General features: G+C 37.4%; 6 protein-coding genes and 1 pseudogene across 7 annotated transcripts; 2 read left to right on the plus strand and 5 right to left on the minus strand.

Annotated features, from left to right (window-relative positions):
- Positions 1-173: 173 nt before the first annotated feature.
- Positions 174-2,172, minus strand: LOC130496966 (uncharacterized). Its single transcript, XM_056989735.1, has 5 exons — positions 1,939-2,172; positions 1,801-1,850; positions 1,279-1,405; positions 1,032-1,139; positions 174-935 (listed from the first exon to the last, which is right to left on the minus strand). The coding sequence occupies exons 1-5, from the start codon at positions 2,057-2,059 to the stop codon at positions 313-315; spliced, it is 1,029 nt and encodes a 342-aa protein (XP_056845715.1). The 5' UTR covers positions 2,060-2,172; the 3' UTR covers positions 174-312.
- Positions 2,173-4,976: 2,804 nt separating this feature from the next.
- Positions 4,977-6,121, plus strand: LOC108833377 (uncharacterized protein At3g17950). 2 transcript variants are annotated; one of them, XM_056988467.1, is made up of 2 exons: positions 4,977-5,341; positions 5,487-6,121. In XM_056988467.1, exon 2 carries the CDS (start codon positions 5,535-5,537, stop codon positions 6,051-6,053), a length of 519 nt encoding a protein of 172 aa, XP_056844447.1. In that variant the 5' UTR covers positions 4,977-5,341; positions 5,487-5,534; the 3' UTR covers positions 6,054-6,121. The 2 variants fall into 2 exon arrangements, with proteins under 2 accessions (XP_056844447.1, XP_056844446.1); XM_056988466.1 differs by having other exon boundaries at positions 4,983-5,311.
- Positions 6,122-6,378: 257 nt separating this feature from the next.
- On the minus strand, positions 6,379-7,657 carry LOC130496412 (protein SUPPRESSOR OF NIM1 1-like). The gene has a single exon (XM_056988465.1). The coding sequence runs from the start codon at positions 7,578-7,580 to the stop codon at positions 6,492-6,494; it is 1,089 nt and encodes a 362-aa protein (XP_056844445.1). The 5' UTR covers positions 7,581-7,657; the 3' UTR covers positions 6,379-6,491.
- A 1,082-nt stretch (positions 7,658-8,739) lies between these two features.
- On the minus strand, positions 8,740-9,872 carry LOC130496492 (protein SUPPRESSOR OF NIM1 1-like; annotated as a pseudogene).
- A 1,007-nt stretch (positions 9,873-10,879) lies between these two features.
- LOC108835890 (phosphopantothenoylcysteine decarboxylase-like) lies at positions 10,880-11,877 on the minus strand. Its single transcript, XM_018609112.2, has 2 exons — positions 11,439-11,877; positions 10,880-11,325 (listed from the first exon to the last, which is right to left on the minus strand). The coding sequence occupies exons 1-2, from the start codon at positions 11,775-11,777 to the stop codon at positions 11,032-11,034; spliced, it is 633 nt and encodes a 210-aa protein (XP_018464614.1). The 5' UTR covers positions 11,778-11,877; the 3' UTR covers positions 10,880-11,031.
- A 576-nt stretch (positions 11,878-12,453) lies between these two features.
- Positions 12,454-15,262, minus strand: LOC108812880 (uncharacterized). Its single transcript, XM_018585264.2, has 4 exons — positions 14,693-15,262; positions 13,729-14,595; positions 13,141-13,221; positions 12,454-13,048 (listed from the first exon to the last, which is right to left on the minus strand). The coding sequence occupies exons 1-4, from the start codon at positions 14,900-14,902 to the stop codon at positions 12,734-12,736; spliced, it is 1,473 nt and encodes a 490-aa protein (XP_018440766.2). The 5' UTR covers positions 14,903-15,262; the 3' UTR covers positions 12,454-12,733.
- A 6,510-nt stretch (positions 15,263-21,772) lies between these two features.
- Positions 21,773-24,517, plus strand: LOC108806139 (beta-glucosidase 43). The gene is made up of 12 exons (XM_018578172.2): positions 21,773-22,094; positions 22,208-22,266; positions 22,365-22,440; positions 22,533-22,604; positions 22,675-22,762; positions 22,832-23,084; positions 23,163-23,278; positions 23,358-23,578; positions 23,696-23,727; positions 23,810-23,912; positions 23,995-24,175; positions 24,271-24,517. The coding sequence occupies exons 1-12, from the start codon at positions 21,887-21,889 to the stop codon at positions 24,362-24,364; spliced, it is 1,503 nt and encodes a 500-aa protein (XP_018433674.1). The 5' UTR covers positions 21,773-21,886; the 3' UTR covers positions 24,365-24,517.
- The last annotated feature ends 219 nt before the right edge of the window (positions 24,518-24,736 follow it).

Here is a 24,736-nt window from a genome sequence, read left to right on the forward strand (position 1 = left end):
ACTGAAACCGTACCAAAAACTAATACCAAACCTGAATCGAAACTGATAAAATAGCTAAAGAACTAGAACAAATTCAACCCAAACTGAAATATCTTTTGTATTCCGAATATAACTGAATCATAATTATATGCTTAAATATATTGATTAATTTTAAATCTAATAACCAAAGATAATTCAAAGCTAAAGTACTTTTCCTTTAAAGAAATTAGGTTCAGTTTGGTGTACACCTGCCCAGAACCAGGACAAGATAAAATAAAATAAAATAAAAAGAACACTCTTTCCGGTTCTGTGGACCAATCAAACCGGTCTCACTCAAGCTGAAAACTCAAACAACATAGTATGCTTGTACTTCTCACCAGCCTTAACCACAACAGACGGGAAATTAGACTGGTTAATCGCGTTTGGGAAGCCTTGCGTCTCAAGGCACACACCTGCATGCTTCCCATAAACCGCATTCCCTTTCCCAACCACTCCATTCACATAGTTCCCCGTATAAAACTGCACCCCCGGAGCATTTGTCCACAAGTCCATCACCCTCGAGCTCGCACCATCTCTTAGCTTCGCCGCGTGTTTCAGCCCCTCCTTCTCTTGATCAGGACAGTCCAACACGTAGTTGTGGTCGTATCCTAAACCCACCTCTCCAATAGACTCGCCTATACGTTTCTCCTCGGTGAAATCGAAAGGAGTTCCCTTCACCGGTAAAATCTCCCCTGTAGGAACTGTGAACTGATCCACAGGGGTCACGTGAGACCCCCAAATCTGGATCATGTGGTCAAGAATGTTTCCTGAGTCGTGACCAGCCAAGTTCCAGTATGTATGCTGAGCTAAGTTGATGGGAGTGTCTTTGTTCTCAGGAGTTGCTTCCATGTCAAGTCTCATGGTCGTTGCTGACGTGAGAGTGTATGTTGCCGTCACAGCAACCGCACCGGGGTAACCTGTGAAAGTGAAAGGGGACAAATACACATTATATCAAAACGCATAGATATAGCAAAAATGATATAACCATATTTATATGAAAAGGGAGATGAAACCTTCTTCTCCATCGGCGCTGTGATATTTGAAAATGATGAAAGGTTTTTCACCGTCTTTCTTGTGTCCTGCAACGTCCCATATCTTCTTATCGAAACCTTTGTTACCACCTGCATATATTAGAGAGTAGCATTTTTTTTTTTGGGTGAAAATGTTAAATCAGAGAGTAGCATTTTTGTTTTACGCATTCAATTAACTTTGAGAAATGCTATAGAATCATTACAGAGGAAGAGAGAATGGTTTCTATACCGTGGAGGCTGTTGGGAGGCTTGTTGATGGGAAGAGTGTAGTCGACTCCATTGAGACTAAACTTGCCCTCTTTGATCCGATTTGCTACACGACCAACTATGCACCCAAAGTAGGGTGCAAGCACTTTCTGTAACAATCATATAATACAATACTATATTTCAGATTCATAGATAAACACTCAAAAACACATTACCAATATTATTACAACTTATAACATCTAAGTTAAATTTTGATTTACAAAATCAGATATCATATAAAAAGAATTAATCACAAGCCGTACCACAAGACACCTGAACATATATTTCTTATCAAAATGATTCAGACACTGTATGGGAACAATTTCAGACACATCTGTCGTTGTTGCTTATAAATAATTTATTCACAAATTTGGACAACAGAAATCACATGGTGGAGTTTTAAACAAGATACATCCAAACTCCAAAGCCCTTAATAAGAACTCTTTTTTTATACGATTTAATGAAACATGTGTCGAGATCAATGAAAAGTTAGGTGAGAAAGTACCACATATGGATCCACCGAGTCGAATCCGAGGACTACATCAGCCAATTTTCCTTCAAAAACCAAACGCAATCATCAGATGATTAATTGGGATGTGGAGAAAAAGAATACATAAAGGGAGAAAGAGAGAAAAGAACCAACCGTTTTTGTCGGGAACAGACAAGGAGGTGATGGTGGCGCCATAATTTGAGATCTTGACATGCATGGATCCATTGTTGAGCTCGAAGATCTCAGGAGTGTTGTTCTTGCTCTGATCTGCCATTACCGATAGCTTCAAAGGTCAAAATTAGGGTTTAGGATTCGACGAAGGATGCCAAGTGATTAGGTTTTGTTGATATGAAAAGAGAGAAACGAGGGGGAAGTGATCAGTTTTGTTATCTTAGTGTATCGATGCTGACGTCATTTCAATCCCAAATTCCTCTTTTGTTTTTTTTTTTTGGTTTGACCCTTTTCTGTAGATTTTATTTACCAGATACAAAGGACCAAAACTATAATATAAAAACAGATAATATCTCTTTTTTTCTTACAGAAACTATAAATATTTAGTCACACTGCAATATAAATTTCGACATCCATATATTTTCAGTTAAAAGATGGAATTTTGTATTAGGTTTTATTAAATTGTGAGAAAGTGAAAGAAAAAGATATTTATCCGTGTTCTGAAAAATAAAAAATAAAAAATAACAATCTATTAATAGTACCCAAATAATTTTAACAAATATATTTTTTCATTATACATTTTTTGTTCATTATACATTTTTGTTAGAACATAAAATAATAGTATATAAAAGTTAACACTGAAAAATATTTCTATAATTAATACAGTTAAAAACGAAAATATGACTTTTAAAAATATTTTAAAGTTATTAAGATATAATTATAGAATATAAATTATTATAAGAAGAAGAAATCTCTTAAATCTATTTTGTTTAATATTGCTAATAGTAATACTATATGAATATATAAATAATAGGAAACAAAGTTTCACTGAAAGTGATATAAATTTTCAAACATTCTTTGTAATTTTGAATTGTTGAAAACAGTATAATACAAAAAATGATTTAACATATGAAATTTAATATATAAATATATTAAGATTAGTAATAACATATTTTCAGTTAAGCTTGTAAGAGACCTAAATACCAAAAAATATGGTGAAAAGTTCTCTAATCATAGTTATGTGGTTTATTTTCTTTTATCTTTTCAGTTATGAAATTCACATGAAGTTCTATTGTTTGATTTCTGTAATTAAACTAATAAAGTGTGTATCTAATTCTTAAGAATTTACAGTTAAATAAAAAAGTTATTTATAAATTTTAAAATAAAATTAGTAAATTAGAGAAATTGAGGATTTATCTAATTATTGAATGAGACGAAATAATTTATTGTGATACGATGTCTGAAAATGAACTATGATTTTGTTATAAATTTGCTCACGAAGATAAAAAAAAGATATTTTGTAAAATAATACTGAGCTTTGAATGATTATAATTATTTGATGGTGCAAAAGAATAAAATACAGTAAGCATATATGAAAAAGATATATTGACAACTACATATTAAATTTTCCTAGAACAAAAAAAATAATAATAAAAAAATTTAATATCAAAAATATTTCTTTAATAAATATACTAAAAGTGAAAATGTGATTTTCAAAAAAACTTTTATTGTTAAAAATATTTATAAATAAAATATATACAAATGCTGACAAAAAGGTTTACAAAATTATGATAAAAAGATGCAATCTCCTAAATCTGTTTTGGTTTAATGTTATTAATAGAGTATGAATATATATATTGAGAAAGATATAACTCTTCAAAACATTTCTTATAATGATAAATTGTTGAAAACAGTATAATCTGAAACTATAAATTTTATTTATTTGTATTTATATATAGGGTATAAGGATTTTTTTATCTATTAAATGAAATATTTTGGTCATTTTTCTCCATAAGATCTCTTTTTCTCACAAAAATTTGAAAATAGTCTATTTAAAAAAATTGCCCAAAATTTTATGTTGTTTAGGAATAAATAAATCATAATTTTACAAATAATGAGAACATAACAAATTTATAATGATATTTATTCAAAATTTATCTCAACATATATAGTTTATGAATAGAGAGAACTGTATGATTATGAATAAAAATATTTTTATATAGATTCTAAGGTTTTAAAATTAATATGTATCTAAAACTTAATGATATCCAATGTGACCAACTAAATAAAAATTAAAATTTTATATATTAACAACTTACTAGAACTTAAAATTTTAACTACTATCATGAGTATCCCACACAAAGTAAATACGACATAAATTTTATATAGATTCTAAGGTTTTGGATTCATTTTATCCCACACAAGTCCTCAAAATCCTAAACAATATCACCACCAAAATCTAGAAAACCATTAAATTTCACCAAATCTTAAATCCCTCAAATTTTATACTATAATCCAATAAACCCCCTTTTAGTTTAATATATTTTGGTATTTGGTTCTTGTTTTTCTTTCTTTCCTATAGTTAAGTTTATCAAGTTCTATGTGTTTTCACTAGAAATTTATCAGATATGATTTGTTTGCACATAGTTTTAAGTTTTGTTCTCTAATTTCATTGTCTTTACTAGACATACGGATTTGGGTAGTTAGAGTTGGGTAATCAGAATTCTGATAATTCGGATCGACCAAAATCTCACCGAATTGAAACGAAAAGTTTGGTTTGGTTGGTATTCAAGTATATTGATTTTTAAAGTTTTACCCAAACTAACATAAATTTTTTGTTTCGATTATTTTCGATTAAAATTTTGGTTAACTTTGGATAATTTTAGTTAGTTTGGTTCAAAACTATGGTTAATTCGGTTAGTTCCGTTGGAAATTTGGTTACCGATTTTTTTTTTCAAAGAACTAACTAAACTAACCAAAAAAATTGGTTTGGTTAGGCGGGTTCTTTTTTTTTTGTGTCGGCGTTCGGTTTAAAACTATGGTCCTAGTAAATTAGTATGTACGATTAGAACCTGCTTCTTCGCGTGAAATTAGATCTAGCGGTAACCTTTTTCAATTTTCAGGAATCCTATGAATAAAACGACACATCCTATAAAAGTTCATCTATTTTTTTGTAAGTTTGAATTTATTGTCACCAAACAAATAGCAGCAGTTTTCATGCAAAGTTTACCAAAAAAATGTTCCCATTTAGCATTGGTTTTCCCATCTAAAAAATATATCAAAGCTCAAGCATTGAAAGAAATAGAGTAAAGAAAGAACAATCATTTCAAAAGCAAATCATTCGTCACTTTCTCCTGCTTCCTCACCTATCATTCAAACCAAAAGCAAACACTACTTCCCTTTTTTTTCACTTATCACTAAACTCACCCGAAACGACGTCGTTTAATATCTCAGTGAGACAAAATCTCCAACATCGTCGACCAGTGATCACACAGAAAAAATGCAAGATCCACGCAACCAGGTTCCACCTTCTCCCACCATCTCCTCCGTTTCTTCCTCCGATCTTGATACAGAGGTCAGTGTCTACAAATCCTAAATCAAATAGGTTGAGCTTTATTTTCCCATAAATCCCTTTAAATATCATTTTTATTACAAAACAAAATTAACTTGTGTTCTTTTTTAATACATATTGAATTAAACTTTGAATTTGAAGTCCTGATTGAGTTTTGTATTGGCGATGTTGATATTAGTCGACAGGATCATTCTTCCATGACAGAAGCATCACACTTGGAACACTCATGGGGTTTAGTTTCACAGCAACCATGCCGATGATGCCGCCATTCAGAGCTTCCTCTCACCGCCACGTGTCTCCCTCCATCTCAATCTCACGTGCCTCCAGCTCCAACGCAACAAGACGCAACCAGAGGAAACGTCCTCCTCCGAACTCGTCCGAGCGGCATCGCCGTCGCAAGTGGTGGCGCTTCTGCCGAGACGACGACGACGACGACGCCGGGAACGGTATGCACCGTGGCTCCGGTGATTGTAGACGGTCATCGCTCGGTGAGTATCTGGAGGTGGAACGGAGGTCTGGAGACGAAGCTGTCTATGGCTCAGCCGAGGCGGAGCTAGAGGGTGCGGTGGCGCGTTATAGGGAACAGCAGCCGGCGGTGGTGGGGGAAAGAGCGTTGTTCGCCGACGGAAGAGTTCTTCCTCCGGCTTCGGCTGAGGTTGCTAGAGGAGAAGGTACGCCGGCGGTTACGGCACTTTGTAGATTCCCGGTTTCCTTAACCGGCATATGCAGCGGAGGCGGAGGATAAATCTGTCGGTTGTATTTTAAATATTTGTGTATATTTTAATAATATTCAATATATTTTTAGAATCGTAATCATAGTCTGTGTTGACTGTTGGGAGAAAAACGGGATGAAGTTCAATAACAGCAACAAAGAGCCGAATGATTATTCAAAAATAATGATTGACAAGGGGGAGAATAAAAGTAGTAGTTTAGTGATAAAGATTGAGGAACCGTTCTGTTGTTCTTTTAATCTGTTTGTGAAATTTGTCCTTTTTCCACTTCTTCCATCTGGTGGCAAAAAAGACTTTTGTTGCATGTTTGTATCAACTTGAGACACATAAACATTCAAATCACTCAAGTAAAACTGAAAAGAACATTCAATCACTTTAAAATGTCAAATAAAACAAAAGACATGCAACAACTTAAAAGAAAAGCTGATAATACCAGAGTTGCAACAATTCACTCAAATCTGAAATTCTAAAGGAACCGGGGTCAAATTTGGAACATAAGCACAGTGAGAAAACCAACCGACTTGGCCATACCCTATTTGAATCTTATTGCACACGTCTCCCTTCGCAATATATATGCAAGGATGTTTATCTTTATCGTCGCTACAACACATGAATAGGGTCTTGTCATAGATGAAGTAACTAACGCCATACATCTTATGAAACAACTCTGGCAAGTTACTTGCTGTCAAAGTCATCAAGTTTATCCACACCACTTCTTCTTTATCATCAATCTTATTCTCCATTACCCAAATTTCAATCTTCGTTTTAGAATAGGTTTGCTTTAACAAGGAAAACCTATCTCCTTTCCAAACCGCAAGGCGAAGACCATACAAACAAGGCTTATCTGGTAAAGGAATGAGACCAAAGGGTTTGAAAATCTCCATCGAGAAATTAAAGCTTTGGATTAAATACTGACAAGTCTGGAGATTGTAAGCCATCCAATACAAATTTCCATACAAGGACACATGTGACCGTCTAGCTATTTCAGATATGTCTACCTCGTAAGGTGTTTTGATATACCTCAACACGTGAGAGGCACAGTCGTAGATCGCAGTTTCCTGAGGTGGTGGGCAGTACAGTAAAAGCTTGTGAACCTTTTGGGGTCTACTGTTGTCGTATCCTAAGCCGAAAACACTGAACTCTTTGCCCACGGACAAGTTGATCTTGATCAAGTTAACCTGTCTCAACCATGGATTCCAGAGCGCTGTCTCCTTCTTCGAACAGAATGGAGGATATCTACAGAACAAGAGATCATCGCAAGTAGTGATTCTTTTGTATTGCAAATTTAAATCCCTGCAGGAAGAGTGTAGCTCACGCAATTTTGTCCTTTGATCGATGATGTCTATCGAATAAATTTTTGATTTGGTCAGGAAGATGAACTGGGGACGAGAGAGAGACAAGTGGTTGTTGATAAATCTCTTGTCTTTGAAAAGAGAGTTCCATCTCTTAGACACGGCTCTGAATCGGAGAAGAGATTGAGGTGGAAGGCGAGAGAGTATATCTTCCTCTAGTTCCCACGGAAGGCTAACATGCAAATCCATTAGGGCATCTGTTTTCGATTACCTCTGATAATAATATAGGATATCCTTTTTGTTGGAGATAAATATAATAAGCTTGAAAGATAAAAGTAATCTATACTATTATTTGAGAGAAGTAATTTGATTATGTGTCATGTTCTCCATGATTTTAGTTATTTAGCTTATTATATAATTAAAAAATAAGATAATTGGTTCATTTGGCCAACTAAAATATTACGAGAGCTTGACCAACTAAAATATGTTATGTTTGTTTACCGCATGCTTGCCTCTTTTTATTTACAGCGAAAGCGAGGCCACCGTTACCTTATAAAATAGGACGTGCAGTAAGTAGCCAACACTCTGAGCCGAGAAAACCGCAAACTTCTGTCTCTCTCAGTTACATTTGTTCTCGAGTTGTGAATCGACGAAGCAGAGAGGGCGATCCGTAAACTGTAGATCAAGAAGCTTCTCTAGATCCAGGCTCGCCATTGAAAGCCACTGAACCATCCATCTCTCTCTCGCCCGACGAACACCTTTCCTACAACGGGAGCATCGTACGGTGAGACCTCCGGTTATATTATATACGTCGTATCTGGAAGATAATTTAGTATTATTTATTCAACTGGAGATATTAGAAGAAAAAAGAGAATGTTAATCTGATTTGATTTGTTATTCATTGATGAAAATAATTTGGGAGCAGAGGAAGAGCGTGATGTGCAGAAGAGTTACTGGATAGAGAATTCTGCTGATTTGACTGTTGAAGCTATATATGATGCACGATTCTAGAGCCTCTGATCTTGACTAGGAAGAACGACCAGAGTTACCTTATTTTGATCTTATTTATTACAATTGATAAATAAAAGGGAATCATCAGTTGATATTTAAGAATCAAATTCATTAGCTTTGGTTTGGGTCACACACTGTTTTTACTTGAATGTTATGCTTTTTCAAGCAACAACGTTATGGCCGTAGATATCTTTAAGGTTTTGCGTGTTAATTATTAATGGGACTAATAACAGAGAGAAGAGTAAAGTGTAAAATGAATAATCTGAATAAACTGCCTAACGAACTTCTATAGTTCGTTATCTACACTGTTAGTAAATATAACTGCTATCAAACTCTGACATAAACATTCCAATCACTTAGAAATTTAAAAACAAAACAAAAAAAACAAAATACAGGGAACAACTTATAAGAAAAACTGATAGCACTAGACTTGAAACACTTCACTCAACCTAAAAGTCTAGATGAACCGAGTTCAGATTCGGGACATAGGCACAGTGAGAAAACCAACCGACCTGGCCATACCCTATCTGAATCTTATTGCACACATCTTCCTTCACAATATAGATGCAAGGATGTCTATCTTTATCGTCGCTGCAACATATGTATAGGATCTTGTCATAGATGAAGTAACTAACGCCATTATTCATGTGAAACAAGTTTGGCAAGTTACTTGCTGTCAAAGTCATCAAGTTTAACCACACCACTTCTTCTTTATCGTCAATCTTATTCTCCATTACCCAAATTTCAATCTTCCTTTTAGAATAGGTTTGCTTTAACAAGGAAAACCGATCTCCTTTCCAAACCGCAAGGACAAGTTCATTAAGTTAATCGAGCCAAGAGTTATCTTGGACTTGTAAGGGAAGGCGACCAAAGGGTTTGAAAATCTCCTCGGAGAAATCAAGGCTTTGGATGAAATACTGACAAGTCTGGAGATTGCGAGCAATCAAATACAAATTTCCATACAAGGACACATGTGACTGTCTAACTATTTCATATAAGTGTACCACGTAAGGTGTTTTGACATTCCTCAACACGTGAGAGGCACAGTCGTAGATCGCAGCTTCCTTGGGTGGGTAGTACAGTAAAAGCTTGTGAACCTTTTTGGGTCTACTATTGTCGTATCCTAAGCCGACAACATTGAAGCACGAAAAACTTGATCAAGTTAACCTGTCTCAACCATGGATTCCAGAGCGCTGTCTCCATCTTCGGATGGAATGGAGATTTACAGAACAAGAGATCATCGCAAGTAGTGATATTGGTTCTGTATTCCGAATTTAAATCCCAGCAAGAAGAGTGCAGCTGAAGCTATTTTATCCTTTGACCGATGACGTCTATCGAATAACTCTTTAATTTGGTTAGGAAGATGAACTGGGGACGGGAGAGAGACAAGTGCTTGTTGATGAAACTCTTGTCTTTGACAAGAGAGTTCCATCTCTTACACACGGCTCTGAATCGAACAAGAGATTGAGGTGGAAGACGAGAGAGTATATCTTCCTGTAGCTCACACGGAAGGCTAACATGCAGATCCATTAGGTCTTCTGTTTTCGATCAACTCTCGATAATAATAAAGGATATCCTTTTTTTTGGGGGGAAGGGGTGGGTGGTCAAAGGATATATTCTTTTCTTTTCTTGTCGATAAAGGTTATAGGGTTTTCTTTTCGCCTTATTAATAAAAAGGAAATGTTAATATATATCATATAGAATCCAATATATCTATTTTTCTTGTTAGGGAGAATCAAACAGTAATTTTTAAAAAAAAAATAGTAGATTCGACTTGTTTATTTGATGAAAAGAATGTGGGAGCAGAAGAATTACTGGATAGAGCATTCTTCTGATCTCAACAAAGAAGAACGCCCTGAGGTTAGTTAGCTCTTTTTTTATTTAATGTCTCTTCCTTTTCAAGGAAAGTTATGGCATTTGAGCGTGTCTTTGGACAAGGGTTTGTGAGCAGTGGTGGAATTGGTAAAACTCCCATTTACTTTTCGCTTGTGTTGTGTTTAATTTGTTGTGTGCGAGATGTGTCTTATGTGTGCTTGTGTTATATATTTATTGTTACAGAGAAAACCAAAGAATAGGTGGAGAAATAAATCTGAAACAACTCAAGAAGGACAGAAAGTGTTAAATGTTGGTTGTGCCATTGGTGGAGGTGACTTTTATATGTCTCAGAACTTTGATGTTTCATGTCGTTGGTTGTGCCATTGGACCTCAACTGCTCGGCTGAGTTTGAGGTTGCGGATTGCACCACAAAAAAAAAAACTTATCCAGATAACTCGTTCGATGTCATTTACAGCGATGACACTATTCTGCACATCCAAGTATCCAAGCTTCATCTCAATTCAGAGTTTTCAGAGTACATCAAACAGAGGGGATATGATCTCCATAACTTGATGAATAATCTATATATTATCTTACTGTATTTGACGTTTTTAAAGTTCAGATTTCGGATTCATTGTAGCTGCTTAGTGATCTGAGAAGTGGTTAACTTATATGAACGCTATGACATGAGAGACTAAACGTATGAGGAGGAGAACACCAAACACCGAGGCAATAAACTTAAATATTCCTACAGCAACAAGAGTTTGAGCTAGTAAAATGGGTCCTCCAAAGACAACTACTTAAAGATGTGTACAAAGACGACGAGCATTACGAACTGAAAACATAACCAAACCAATGCACACACACTACCGTTTCAACTTGTTCCACCACTTTGCTGACGAGCCTGCGACTCCCAGAAGAGTCTGACAGTGGAATAAATCAAAGAAGGCTCAGCCATCGCGCCGTTACCATAATCACCACACGCCAACCTCTTCTTAATCGGAGGGATGAGCGTGATCCCAAGCTCATCAAGCGAACAAAGATGCCTCTCCGTGAAAGGATTGTCCCACATCAATGTATTCATCGCAGGCGCAACGAAAACCGGTTTGCTATAATCCCAAGCTCGTATCACACAAGTCAGAAGATTATCACACAACCCACCAGCAATCTATTAAAAAAAGGAAAAAAAAAAGACAAAAGTGATTTTCAGACAAACAAAACTCACAGTTCAAAACAAAGTGACAAGTTTGTAATGAAAAAATTAGATTATTTTTTTTAAACCTTGGCTAATGTGTTAGCAGACAAAGGAGCAATGACGATGACGTCAGCCCAGCGTCTGAGCTCGATGTGGAGCACGGGGTCGCCGATCTTGTTCCAGCTCGACCACTCGTCTTCGTCGGTGTAGAGAGCGACTTCCCCTGGGAGAGAGAGCCTGTCGAGGAAGTGGAGTGACGATTTCGAGACGACGGCTCTCACTTCGGCCCATTCGGTGAAACAGTGGCAGAGGTTGCCGAATTTGATGGCGGCGACGCTTCCGCTCGCGGCCAGGAGTACGCGTGGCTTTCGGGGCGGCGCGGTTTGCATTTCCATGTCTTCTCTGTCTCGTTTACCGTTCTCCATGGATCTTATCGATCTTAGGGATTTGAGGAAGATGATTTGGGAGAGGGGAACCCTTAACCTAAAGATTGATCTGCTCTCGATCGAGAGATGTCAAAATGTTTTTAGAGGGAAGAGAGTGTGGACTATATTCATTCTTGCGGGTCAAATGGGCCGTTGACTTCCCTCTTTTGAGGCCTTTAGCCTCTTGTATGGGCTTATTCACTTTTTATATGGGCTTTTTAGTTCTTTAGTAAGGGATTCAAATTTGCTCTTTATCTCTATGATTTTCTTCAACTTGCTTTTGGGATTTCTGTGAACTTTAAAGGGTTCTGTTTTACTAATTTTGTACGTTGTAAATGTTTTTAAGATCATGGATCATGGACGATGATGGTAAGAATTTGCCCTTGATTATATAAATATCCGTCAAGTTTACTAAATGTTGTACAAATCCATAGTCATTATATGTCCGTATATGGTTAAATGTGATTTGCATATTACATACACGATTTATCATCTTGTAATATACAATTTTATAAAAATAATTATCATCTCTATATCCATTCAAATTTTGTGGCTAACTAGTTGATTAAACTAACTGTAGCTATTTCTTCTGATGATTTTAAGATACAAGCAAAATAAACTTCATAATAAGAAATTATTCGTGGTGACATATGAAAAAAAAAAACGAAAGCAGAACAGGAAGAAACAAAGATTCATAACAGAGAAAACATCCAGCACTGGAAATATCCCCTAATTTACATCAACCTCTTAATGTTTTAGTTAGTGACACTGACACAACACCCATCAAAAGAGTCTTTGTTTTTCTTCTTCCCACAAACTAAAATTCCTTATAGGTTTTTTTTAATTAAAGATAGGATCCAACACCTAAATACTAAAAAGAACACTCCTCCTAACCGCCACAAACGCCAAGGCTTAAATGTCTAGGCTGTTTTTTTTTTGTGAGATCATATTATTCTTCAGAACAGAGCTTCTTGCATGGCCTCTGCATCTGTCTGGACCTGGGTCTGGCCTGTCGGGGCTTGTTCTTCTTCTCCTCCTTCTCCTTCTTGTTCATGTCCCTCTCCCTCTGCCTCTCCTTGTGGTTCTTCAGCTTCATCAGTCTGTGGTGCTGCCTCCTCTGGCTGCACTTCTTCCACCACGGCTTGTGGCTGCTCAACCGTCAACAATGTTATTAATCCTCTCAGCTTTTCTGCAGCTTCTACCGCTGCTTGATTGTCGTTGTTTGCAATACCAGCGTTCAACACATTCAGGATTTCTTTTGCTTTCTCATTCTGAAACATTCGAAGACACAAAACCAAAACATAAGAATCAAATAAAAAAAGGCACAAGACTGTTTATTATTAGTAATAGACTTTTGACTTACACAGAGATCAAGCTTTGCCTTGAGTTCTCCATAGGCGGCAGATTCTATTGCACCACTAGTTCCCGTCACGGGCCATGGGTTCTAAGTTCATTAAAAAGGAAATAAAAGTAACATATAAGTTCAGCAAATGCAAGACAGACAATAATGTTTAAATAAAGACAACACTTTCTAGTCTTAACTGAAACTACTATCAATTGACACACGTTTCAACTTAAAAAGAAGATGAGGAACTAAGACTGACTAAGTAAAGCATTAACAAGATTAATAATCATACTAAAGCGAAACACTACCTACCACTTAAGTCCTTAATTATCCAAATGAAAAAATCAAAGAAACGGATAATTTAAAAGGCGAGGGACACAAATATAATTAAACACACACATCTGGGAACTAGACAGGTTTAGATTTTTTTCTTACACGCCCGAAAACAGACAAAAGCGACACTGACATAAAGTATGAACCTTTTTGCATTCCTAAATTGACGGCGGAGAAGTGAGCCAATCATGCACAGTACTACTAACATAGGATACTGTGAATTTATACCTCAATCTAAGATCACATAGGGACACATCATGAGAAAGTCATTACCTTTCTTGGTCTACCAACGGGACGTCCACGTCCGCGCTTAGGCTTCGTGATAAGCCTATTCTTAACACCACCGATCTTCGGTGGACGTCCTCGTCCACGCTTAATCCCTGGCGCAACAGCTTCTCCACCAGCTGGAGAAGCAACGGCAGGGACTCCACCAGAGTCGACCCTCCTCGGCCTTCCACGACGTCTAGCACCGTTAGCGACGTAAGGAAACACAGAGACGGAAGAGGAGACCGACAAGGGCTTCCTCTGTCTCCCAGCAGCTCTACGACCCGGTGGCCTGCCTCTTCGTTTCATGATCACAGACAAACCCGCAGGCCGAGGGATCGGAGCAGATCCGTCCTTCCTCGGACGACCAGGCCCTCTCTTCACCGAATCTGTAACCGGACTGGCTACAGGATGCTCCCAGCTCGGCTGTCCGTTAAGCTGGACGGCGTTGGGCTGAGCACTGATCAGCTGTTGTTGTTGCTGTAGCGATGAGACTTCGGGCTTAGGCTTAGGAGGACGTCCACGGCCTCGCTTCAGCGGCTGAGAAGCGGAGCCAGAGGCAGCGGGATCGAAAGATCCAGCGTTGTTGTTGTTGTTGTTGCTCGGAGGAGTCTCAGATCTGGGAGCGGCGAGACCCGCGGCGGCGGCGGCGGCAGCGACGGCGACGCTCTCGGGAGCGGAAGAGGAAGCGGCGAGCTTGTAAGACTTCTTCACCATGGAGAGAACGCCACAGTTCTTCAGCGTCTTGAGATGGTGAGCCAAGAGAGACTGGTGAGCTGTGGGTAAGACAGGGTTGGATCTCTCGATGTACCTCGAAATCGCCATCTTGCTCGATCCTTCTGGCTCGTTCAAATGCGCAATCGCCTCCACGATCAGCTACACACACAGAGAGACAAAAAGGTTAACACTTTATAAAAAGGGTCGTCTCGATTTAGCATAAAGGTGAAGACTTTTTTTAAGGATCAGAGCTTACTTCAGAGTAGGGAGGAGCTGGCTGAGAAGGAGGCGTTTGCGTTTGCGTCTGCGGTTGCGGTTGGGAGACATTGAACGGCGTTTGGTTAACCGGTTGAGCACCGTAAAAGGGGAGATTCGGAGCGGAGACGAAAGGGGTGTTTGAGGTTGGGAATTGAGGGAAGGGAGAGTACTGAGGACGGTGAGGATCGCTGGAAAGAGATGGATCCATCGAGACAGAACAAACAGTGAAACCAAAGGAAAGAAAAGAAAAAAAAAAAGAAAAGAGACAGCGGCAGGTGAGATTTAGTTTTTAGGGTTTTTTTTTCTTTCTTTTCTGCCTCTCTTTTGATTTAATTGTTTTGGTTTTGTGGAAAAATATATAAATGTGGGGGAAGAAATATAAGAGATAAGAGTTAGGTTTGAGAGAGAGGTGGAGGATAGAGATATGCGAAGGGAAGATGATAGGGTTGAATGCTATTACCTCGATCTCACCGTTGGATGTTTTTTAATCGATGGTTTTTGACGAGGATCGATGACGTGTCGACTTGTTTTCGTATTTATATTTTGAGATTTGTGTTTCTTTAGTTTTTATTTTATTTATTTGGGCTTTTCACCATTTGGCTGCATTTTCGATCCAAATGTACTCGAATTAAAAAATGGACCGCCATAAATTTTCTAAAAGACCCGCCTCATTTTCAGTGAAAATAATTTTGTAAAACAAAGAATTGAGATATTTTCTTTTCAAAAATTCAAGAATTATCAACTCTGTTTCTCGTACATAAAGCGAGGAAGCGTAACAAGCATTGTTGCATTTATAAAGGGTGACTCGCATTTGTAATAAACTCCACTGCTATTTTGTAGGTGGCTGTAACAAAACTCAATTAAAGAGTGTTTGATGAGCAAATATAAAGGGTGGCTCGCAATTTGCATAACTACGCCGGTTGGCTGAGAATCTGAGATAATATGGGCGAAATTAGAGAGAAATTATGCTGGGAGCATCAACTGAAAGCTAATTGTTGGATACACTGAACTTCTAACATTCTTTTGTAAATTTACCCTGAGAAAGAGATATTGGGTGTATCATGTATGTATCTGCATCCAGTTCCTGCTTTCTGCATTAGTTTACCATCTAAGGTTTTCTATGTAAAACAATTATATGACCCTATTAACATCGGAGTCAACCATATGTCTTCCTACTTTTAAAGAAATCTAAAGCTGAACATCCAAAATTGAAGATCAAATCTATAACTAACAAATGCAGAGACATCATTGTTAAATACATAGAAAAAATACAAAAAAATGTCTTCTTTTGAAATTTCCACTGCAGAGCTGAATGTTTATTAACCGTCAACTCGATTGAATAAGCAATGTAATTTATATCGGTATATGAAAATTACGTATGGATACCTATATATGATCTTACTAACTTATATATAAAATATGATATCGATATATGATTACTAAATAACGAACATGTATACTATAGAATAGCCGTTTGTCGTCAAAACAAAAAAAAACGAACATGTATACTAAAGAAAAACGAACATGTATACTGCACACAAAATTATCAACAAATGAAAAAGAAAGAAATCTAAAAACCAAGTTTACCTACATAGCGAGCAGAAAAAGAATTTCCAACATAACCACTATATTTTGACAGAATCTAACCATAACGTATTCCTTAAAGTCTTTCCAATGTTTACTTTTGTTGGCCGCTTTATGTTTACCGATCCAAACGCAACAACTACAATACATCACATTTATCACATTCACCACAGTGTATATAGCAAATAATGGTGACATTCAAGGTCCAAAACTTAACCTTAGCCAAGTCGCTTTCAATGCAACATCTATCTGCGTTTGTCTGTTATATCTGCGTGCGTGTGCTCAAATCATATTTAAGCAAAGTCAAACACAGTAACAGACAAAAATGCGGCAAATAAAAGACGAGAGAGAGAGACCGCACGACAACCAACTAGTCAAAGAAGCAAATGACTACAATACGAATCACGCTACTATCATACTATCTGGACAATAGTATTCTTATCAACATCTATAGAATATCATATTATCCACATGTTTACGTACTCTGCAATGGAAAATGTTACATGGTCTATAGTTTTGGTGGAAACGTGTGTGCTCCAGTACTTTGTCAAAAACTTTAGGCTTGGCTGTAGTGGGCAAATATTTGATCTATAGACGTGTGTAGCTGAAATAAATATATATTTAATAATACATATCTCTGGGTCATAAACATATAATAAAGTGATCACACGAGTACATTTTATGCATCATCTAATAAAAAAGGAATGAAACTGCAGATGAAAAGAAAAGAAAAATGTGTATGCTGCAGAAAATCCATATCGCTATTATTCTCTCTGGGTTGGAAAATAGGAAGGCCTCAGCCTAGCGGAGTAATGTATAGAGATCATAAACTATTGTTTGAATGTTTTACATGAACCGATAACATATGCTCACTGAGATTTGACAATATCAGCATTAACCATGAACAAACATCAATTAAAACCATTTGTTCCACATGCTAATGGGCCCGAGTTGCCAACCTCAACACAAGGCTCACTTCTAAGATGGGCCTTAACATGAGATGGACATATCTGCGTGCACTAGCTCTCTCCCTTGTTAGAGATTTTGATATTTCGGGTTTGAAGTGCCAAGAAGGAACTATATTCAAAATTTCAAATGGATCCTCAAAGAGAAGGTTCGTACCTTTTGTTAGAAATCTTCTGTGTTGTTGTTCCGTTTCTCTGTTTGTTTTATTCATATTAAGAACTCAAACTTTTTTTTTTTTTTTTTTTTTTAAATAATTATATTAAAATCATCCCGTAAACGGGCAATCAGTTCGGGTTACAAGTTCGATCAGAACAAAAGCTCCCAATTCAATGTATTACAACAAGGTTTCGCCCGCCCACTAAACCCGGCACAATCCGCCAAGTTGTTTTTAAAATCCTTAGGAATCTAAAGCCGTTCTCCCCTTAGACGTTGACCACAAGAATGTGAGGTTCTCCTTTCGGATGCCGGGAATTCCGTGACGTCTCCAGAGTAGCTGACTCTCGATGAACTTTTCGAGATCTTATAGCCGTCACCGTCATTAAGCACAGACACTGATGAAGCAAGGAAATAGAACACGTACCCAATGAAAATTGCTCGAAATCCCTCTATACAATCTTCAAAAGCGCCTAACCGGCAATGGCCTAGAGATACGAAGACCTCCTAACCAATAGCGGTAGACAAGAAGACGGGAACGAATTGACCGCTACACGTGAACATGAACTGCTTGAAGACCTGCAAATAAGCATTAGTGCTACAACACTACTGTGGGCAAACCAAATGGAAGCCACAGCATCGGGATGTGCGAAACACCGGATGGAGCCACCAATGATACCGACAAGATCCGCAGACAACACGGAACCTTGAGCATCATCGCCAAACGCCGTCTTAGAGAACCTAAGAACGGTAAGCTTACTACTATCATAGACTGCAACCGGTGACAACAGAGCAATCAAACCAAAAAAAGCACACAAGCAAAGACCAAGGAAACCAGTCGACGAAGCTTCAAAGGTCGGCTCTTGAAACACGAGCCGGGAAGAGAACAACCGGAAAGGAGGGAGGTCACAGCAGCGTCTCAGAGCGGCCATAGACGACCAACGCTGACATCACGCCGCAGGAACTGCCACGAACCACCACCTCAAGCAGAGGTACACACCACCGCCTTTGGTTAAGCTCGCAATCGAGCTAGATAAAACTCCGAAACACCAATGGCGAAGTCAAACAGAGCTCACCCTTACCAAGACACCAAGGAGAGGGTGAAAGAACCGCAGCCTTCGCCGCCACGAGCAGACCATGGACCTCAGATCTAGAGAGCTAAGATCGGATCTGAACAGAAGCCCGACGCACGCCTCCACGCGCAGCCAACTCTAGAAGCGGCTTAAGGGACCGCCTCCAAAACCCTAAAACGCCGACTCCTCCGACAGCGCCGCCAGAACCCACCGCGCCGTAACTCCATGGCTAAAGGACTCTCACCAGACATAGAGCTTCTCTCGAGCGAAGGTGTCTCTGGGAAGCTTCAAACACAGAGAGACAAGCAAGGCGATAGGGAGTACGAATCTGTCGGAAGAGCAAAAAGAAAACGAGAAGAGGGAGGAAAGGGGAGCCTCCGGTGTCGGGGCTAACGCGAGCGCCGGACGGAAGACCAGAGCCCCCGAGCACCGGAGCAAATCAGATCTGAAGCTTTTTGAATCTAGAGATGGAAGGGAGAGAAGAGGAAAGAGAAGGGAGAAAAAATTAAGAACTCAAACTTAGGTTCTGGATATCAAAAATTAAGAACTCAAACTTATTTCGGATACATTCGGGTATCCAAAATACTTCGGTTCGGATCGGGTTCGGTTTCGGTTTTTTAAATACCGAAATTTTAAACCCGTTCGGATATTTAATCAATTTCTGTTCGGATTCGGTGCTACTTTTTTGGATCAGGTTCGGTTCGGTTTTTCGGGTTCGGATTTTTTGCCCAGCCCTACTACCATGGAGACATTAGCAGAAACAAAACATTTGATATCCGAACGGGTTTAAAATTTCGGTATTTAAAAAACCGAAACCGAACCCGATCCGAACCGAAGTATTTTGGATACCCGAATGTATCCGAAATAAATTATATACTTAATATATACATTATTTTTATATATAATGTATATTAAAAATATTAAAAATATATAAGATATCTTTAAGTTTTCCAAAATATTCGGAAAATATATGCAAATAGTCAAAAGTAAATGTTTAAAATAGGTAAAGTATACTGAAAACACCAAAATAGTTAAATATCTATTGATTTTTAATCCAAATATTTCAAAGAAAACTAATTTATATGTTAAATTAAGGTATTTTGACATTTATGTTATGAAAATTTATATGTAATATATTATCTTTCTTATAGATTTTGAAAATTTAAAGTATATAATGAATTTTGAAAATTTAAAAACATTTTAAATGGGTTATCCGAACCCGAACCGAACCCGCAAAGATCCGAACCGAACCCGAACCGAAATTTAGAAATATCCGAATGGGGTTAAAATCTTTGACCCCGAAAATCCGAAACCCGAATGGACTGAACCGAAACCCGAATGGGTACCCGAACGCCCAACCCTACATGGTAGTATCAACTCGGTTGGGATTTATTACAACAATGTTCCTGGTGTATAGTTGCTTATAAAATGGTGGAACAATACAAGCTTACCGTTTGATGACATGAATAGTTGCTACCAACTGACTGATGGAACTGTCAAATATTTGATCAGAATCCTAAGTTGCAGATTTTGTTGTTTCCGGCGCCTCAGCTTTGAATTGGCTTTTAAGGGATCGTAATCTACTCTATTGTATATGCTGAGATCTGAAGAGTTTGAAAACTAGTAGTAATGCAATATTGTGGATTTTTTAATTGTTTATTGATGAATCCTATCTAGTATGAGAATCCCTAAGAATCAAAGTCTTCTTAAATCATCGAAAACACCTAGTTCTAGCAGATTGCAAAGTTCAAGAACAGCAAAACTCTTTAGATTAATAATCAAAATATAAAATATATCTTCACAAGTCAAGATATCGTTTCTTTATATAGCGAAATAAAAACCTTATTTATAACCAAGTAGTGGTAGTTTAGTGACAATTTTTTTTGGGGAGGGGGGGTTTGGTGTATAACCAAATCGGTTATGGGTATGATTCCTTTTGGGAACTAAATTATCCTACTTAGCCAGTCTAGGCTTGCACTTCGGCCTAAATGATTTACATGGTGGTCCGTAGTAGATGATCGGTCCACCCCCTGGCATTAGTCGGAAGATATTATAAACTCGGGTCAGGCTGTGTGGTATACTTTCGAAAAGTATTCCAAAGGCAGTGTAGTCGATGCCACTTGGTGCATTGGCTCTCTATTGATCTCTCGATGATGGTTTGTAAATAAAAATTTGGCACAACCTCGATATGAAGGGTCACTATTGATCAACTGACGCCGACTTGCAAGAATACTAGAATTCAATGGATTTCTCATATCATCCATCATGTCAATTTTGTTAATTTTCTCGTAAGATTCTGTCTCAAGTGCCTACAAGAGATGATAACTCCTCTCATCAACTTTGTTAATGATGTGAGCGTCCTTTGTTGCCTCAAGCTGCACATCTTCCACCACGTGAGATCAATTTCATAAACGCTCTTTTGAACATGTTCATCTTTAACTCCATCTTCAATTTGAATCGGAACTTCATCATCATAAACACCAAATATTAGATCTCAGATAATTCTCTATAATCTTCACATAAATTATCATCTTTTGAAGTTCTCTCCATGAAAATCACTCATTAAGATTCAACTCCACACCGATTGCATTGATTTTGTAGAGCGATTGTCAAGGCGTTTTCCATTGAGGTTTGCAGTGCTTCTTGTATTCCAGCTGTAAATGTCTTTAGCATGAGACATATACCCTCGAGTTGATCATATGTAAGTTTTCTTGGTGCCATGATCGCAAAAAGTTTTTTCTAATACCAACTGATGTACGATAACATGATGAATCCTATTTAGTCTGAGAATTTATAGGAATCAAAGTCTTCATGAATTGTTGAGAATAACTAGTTCTAGCCGACTGTAAGGTTCAAGAACATCAAATCTTTTTAGATCAGTAATCGAAATATAAAACGGTGAAGAAGAATGTTAGAATAGACTGAGCCTCATGACCAAGAACTGGGTAAAGAAGCTTGAGAGTACTCTGATTTTTTAGTTTGGCAGTAGAGAAAAAAATTCTTAGTGTGTGGTAATATCACAATGTAAAGCAAAAAATTGATGAACACTAATTTTAACATTTATTAAAAGAAAAAGTTTAAACTTTTTTTCTTTTGAAACCAAAAAAAAAACTTTTAAACTTAGTGCACGATAATAATGAGGCTGTGAGATTTTATATTTTCCATTTTCTCTATATTCTGTGTCGGTGTGTTCGAATCTTTTTGTCTGCATATCTTTGTCAAATATAATGATTTTTTTGTGAAAATAAGTATTCATATATATATTTTTAGATAATTATCTGATAAATTGATTAACAAACCTTATTAATTAACAATACTAATCAACCTTTATCATCACTATTATAAGTGTGAATACCAACATTGATCCTCTCCAGATCTCAGTCACATCTTGATAGTGTCCCTTATTCACCTCTCTCATGATTCTTTTTCTCCTCTTCCTCCTCCTCTCTGCTTCGCTCTCCGGCCAATCTTCGCCGTCCGGAGATGCCACCGGTGATCTTAACAGAAAAAGTTTTCCGGAGGGGTTCGTGTTCGGAACCGCCACGTCAGCATATCAGGTCGAAGGCGAGACCTACCAAGACGGTCGTGGCCCAAGCATCTGGGATGCCTTTGTCAAGATTCCTGGTTAATCATCATTATCAATTTTAATCACCCTTTCATAGTTTCACTTAATTGCTTAATATTTAACCATTTGGATTTTTTTTTTGTTTTGTTTGGCCACTGGTGAAAAAACACAGGCAAGATTGCTAACAATGCCACGGCTGAATTAACAGTTGACCAGTATCACCGTTACAATGTACGTACCACTGACTTTAATCTGAGAGATTTTCTTCTAATCATACGGTTTTAGTTTATATAAGTATGTTTAATGTTCATAATAAATGATCATATCAGGAAGATGTAGATTTGATGCAGACACTGAACTTCGATGCTTACAGATTTTCAATTTCATGGTCCAGAATATTCCCTGGTACTAGTGGGTCCATATACATAAAAAAGTAATCACATGCATTGTTTATATTAGAGATTAAAATTGATTTTATCATAACTTCATGAACACAGAGGGAACCGGTAAAGTCAACTGGAATGGAGTTGCTTATTACAACAGATTGATCGATTACTTGGTCCAAAAAGGTATAACACATCCATAGACATTTGACATGATTACTATTATTTTATCTTTTGAGTATACATTAATGATTAGGGATTACACCGTATGCGAATCTGTACCACTACGACCTTCCTCTGGCTTTGGAAAAGAAGTACCAAGGCTTGCTTGGTAGACAAGTTGTGTAAGCACCAGTCTCTTCTTTTCTCTAGTCTCCTCTGCCAAGCTCTCGATCTAACGAGGCCATCTACAGGGATGATTTTGCGGATTACGCTGAGTTTTGTTTCAAGACATTTGGAGATAGAGTCAAGAACTGGATGACATTCAACGAGCCACGTGTTGTAGCTGCTTTAGGTTATGATAACGGTATTTTCGCACCGGCTAGATGCTCTAAAGCCTTTGGAAACTGCACTGAAGGAAACTCTGCCACTGAACCTTACATTGTTGCACATCACCTTATCTTGGCGCATGCATCAGCCGTCCAGAGATACCGCCAACACTATCAGGTACATAGTAACTCTATAGGGTTCTTCAAATACGTATATATGATGGTTATTGATTTTAACCGATATATAACTTCTCAGGAGAAGCAAAAGGGAAGGATTGGTATTCTTCTTGATTTCGTTTGGTTCGAGCCTCTTACGAGTAGTGAAGCAGACAATGATGCTGCTCAAAGAGCAAGAGACTTCCATCTCGGATGGTAATGGTTCAAACTTTTAGACGTGTTAAAGTTTGGTGAGCTTATATAAGTATCCTTTTAATGGGTGTTTTCTTCGAAGGTTCATTCACCCAATAGTATATGGAGAGTATCCAAAGACGATGCAGGACATAGTGAAGGAGAGGCTTCCGGAATTCACGGAGGAGGAAGTGAAGATGGTGAAAGGTTCCATAGATTTTGTGGGAATAAACCAATACACGACTTATTACATGTCCGCTCCAAGTCCCACAACCAACCCTAAGGATTTGGGCTATCAACAAGATTGGAACGTCATTTTTAACTGTACGTTCTTTTTCATATATATACGTTCGTTGGCAAATGATAAGTTTTTGTACATAGATTGCATTGTGACAATTAATATGTAGCAATACTGAGAAACCTTAATCTCTACACATGCAGTTGCAAAGAATGGGAAGCCAATTGGTCCAAGGGTGAGTAATGATTTCATTTGAATTTTCTTAAGTCTTCCTAATTACTTAGTGTCTGATTATGAACTAATCTAACTTGATATAGGCACATTCAGAATGGTTGTACAACGTACCATGGGGAATGTACAAGGCCATGATGTACGTTAAGGAACATTATGGCAACCCTACTATGATTCTCTCCGAAAATGGTATTAACAAATATCTTTCTTTGTTGTATTTCCAAGATGTATAGGAATGTGAAAGTGTTACATCAGAATATAATATTTATAGGTATGGATGATGCGGGCAACATTACTCAACCTCAAGGAGTCAATGACACAACAAGAATCACGTATTATAGAGACTACTTGACGCAGCTTAAAAAGGCCGTAGACGATGGAGCCAATGTAACTGGATATTTTGCGTGGTCGTTGCTTGATAATTTCGAATGGTTATCTGGATATACTTCAAGGTATAGAAGTTAATTAATGAATCTTATTTTGTGTATGTGATTATTTTCTGATATATAGTATGTAAGTCTAAACTAATGCTTTTGTTTTTGTTTAGGTTTGGAATTGTGTACGTTGACTACAAGGACTTGAAGCGATATCCCAAGATGTCTGCTTTGTGGTTTAGACGTCTTTTGAAACGGGACCAGTGATGAGATCAGTATGTGTCCATGATTGGATATATGTGTTCTTTATTTGACTTTCCAACGCTTAATAAAAGTTTCAGCAGCATGAAGTTTTGTTCTTGTATATACGTTGTAACTTTCAATAATGTGTATGGCGTTTTACACAGAATTTTCTCATCATCATCATCATCCTCTAGACTACATGTAACATGGCAATAACAAAATAACAAAAAGTTAATCTAAAATGCATGATGATCAAGAGTCTTTCTTGTTTGGTTCTTTATAATGTTTGTTGTACATAGAAACATGTTCTTGTAAGTTGTAGATACCATAAAGGAATCTTCATAGACTTAGACTATCCACGTTAATAGATTAGAAGCTACGTTGCTTTTTAGACTG

This window comes from Raphanus sativus, chromosome 6, assembly GCF_000801105.2.
Source record: "Raphanus sativus cultivar WK10039 chromosome 6, ASM80110v3, whole genome shotgun sequence".
Taxonomy (NCBI): Eukaryota; Viridiplantae; Streptophyta; class Magnoliopsida; order Brassicales; family Brassicaceae; genus Raphanus; species Raphanus sativus.

Bases quoted from the DNA above. Each gene is read 5' to 3' on its own strand.
- LOC130496966 (XM_056989735.1), bottom strand. From the start codon at position 2,059: ATGGCAGATCAGAGCAAGAACAACACTCCTGAGATCTTCGAGCTCAAC. The intron at 1,406-1,800 runs GTACTTTCTCAC...TGATTGTTACAG, and splicing joins ACTCGGTGGATCCATATGTG to AAAGTGCTTGCACCCTACTT. The intron at 1,140-1,278 runs GTATAGAAACCA...TAATATATGCAG, and splicing joins GCCTCCCAACAGCCTCCACG to GTGGTAACAAAGGTTTCGAT.
- LOC108833377 (XM_056988466.1), top strand. From the start codon at position 5,237: ATGCAAGATCCACGCAACCAGGTTCCACCTTCTCCCACCATCTCCTCC. The intron at 5,312-5,486 runs GTCAGTGTCTAC...TGTTGATATTAG, and splicing joins CCTCCGATCTTGATACAGAG to TCGACAGGATCATTCTTCCA.
- LOC130496412 (XM_056988465.1), bottom strand. From the start codon at position 7,580: ATGGATTTGCATGTTAGCCTTCCGTGGGAACTAGAGGAAGATATACTC.
- LOC108835890 (XM_018609112.2), bottom strand. From the start codon at position 11,777: ATGGAGAACGGTAAACGAGACAGAGAAGACATGGAAATGCAAACCGCG. The intron at 11,326-11,438 runs GTTTAAAAAAAA...TTTTTTTAATAG, and splicing joins CTGCTAACACATTAGCCAAG to ATTGCTGGTGGGTTGTGTGA.
- LOC108812880 (XM_018585264.2), bottom strand. From the start codon at position 14,902: ATGGATCCATCTCTTTCCAGCGATCCTCACCGTCCTCAGTACTCTCCC. The intron at 13,222-13,728 runs GTAATGACTTTC...TAATGAACTTAG, and splicing joins CCGTTGGTAGACCAAGAAAG to AACCCATGGCCCGTGACGGG. The intron at 13,049-13,140 runs GTAAGTCAAAAG...CGAATGTTTCAG, and splicing joins AGGCAAAGCTTGATCTCTGT to AATGAGAAAGCAAAAGAAAT.
- LOC108806139 (XM_018578172.2), top strand. From the start codon at position 21,887: ATGATTCTTTTTCTCCTCTTCCTCCTCCTCTCTGCTTCGCTCTCCGGC. The intron at 22,267-22,364 runs GTACGTACCACT...TGATCATATCAG, and splicing joins ACCAGTATCACCGTTACAAT to GAAGATGTAGATTTGATGCA. The intron at 23,913-23,994 runs GTATTAACAAAT...TAATATTTATAG, and splicing joins TATGATTCTCTCCGAAAATG to GTATGGATGATGCGGGCAAC.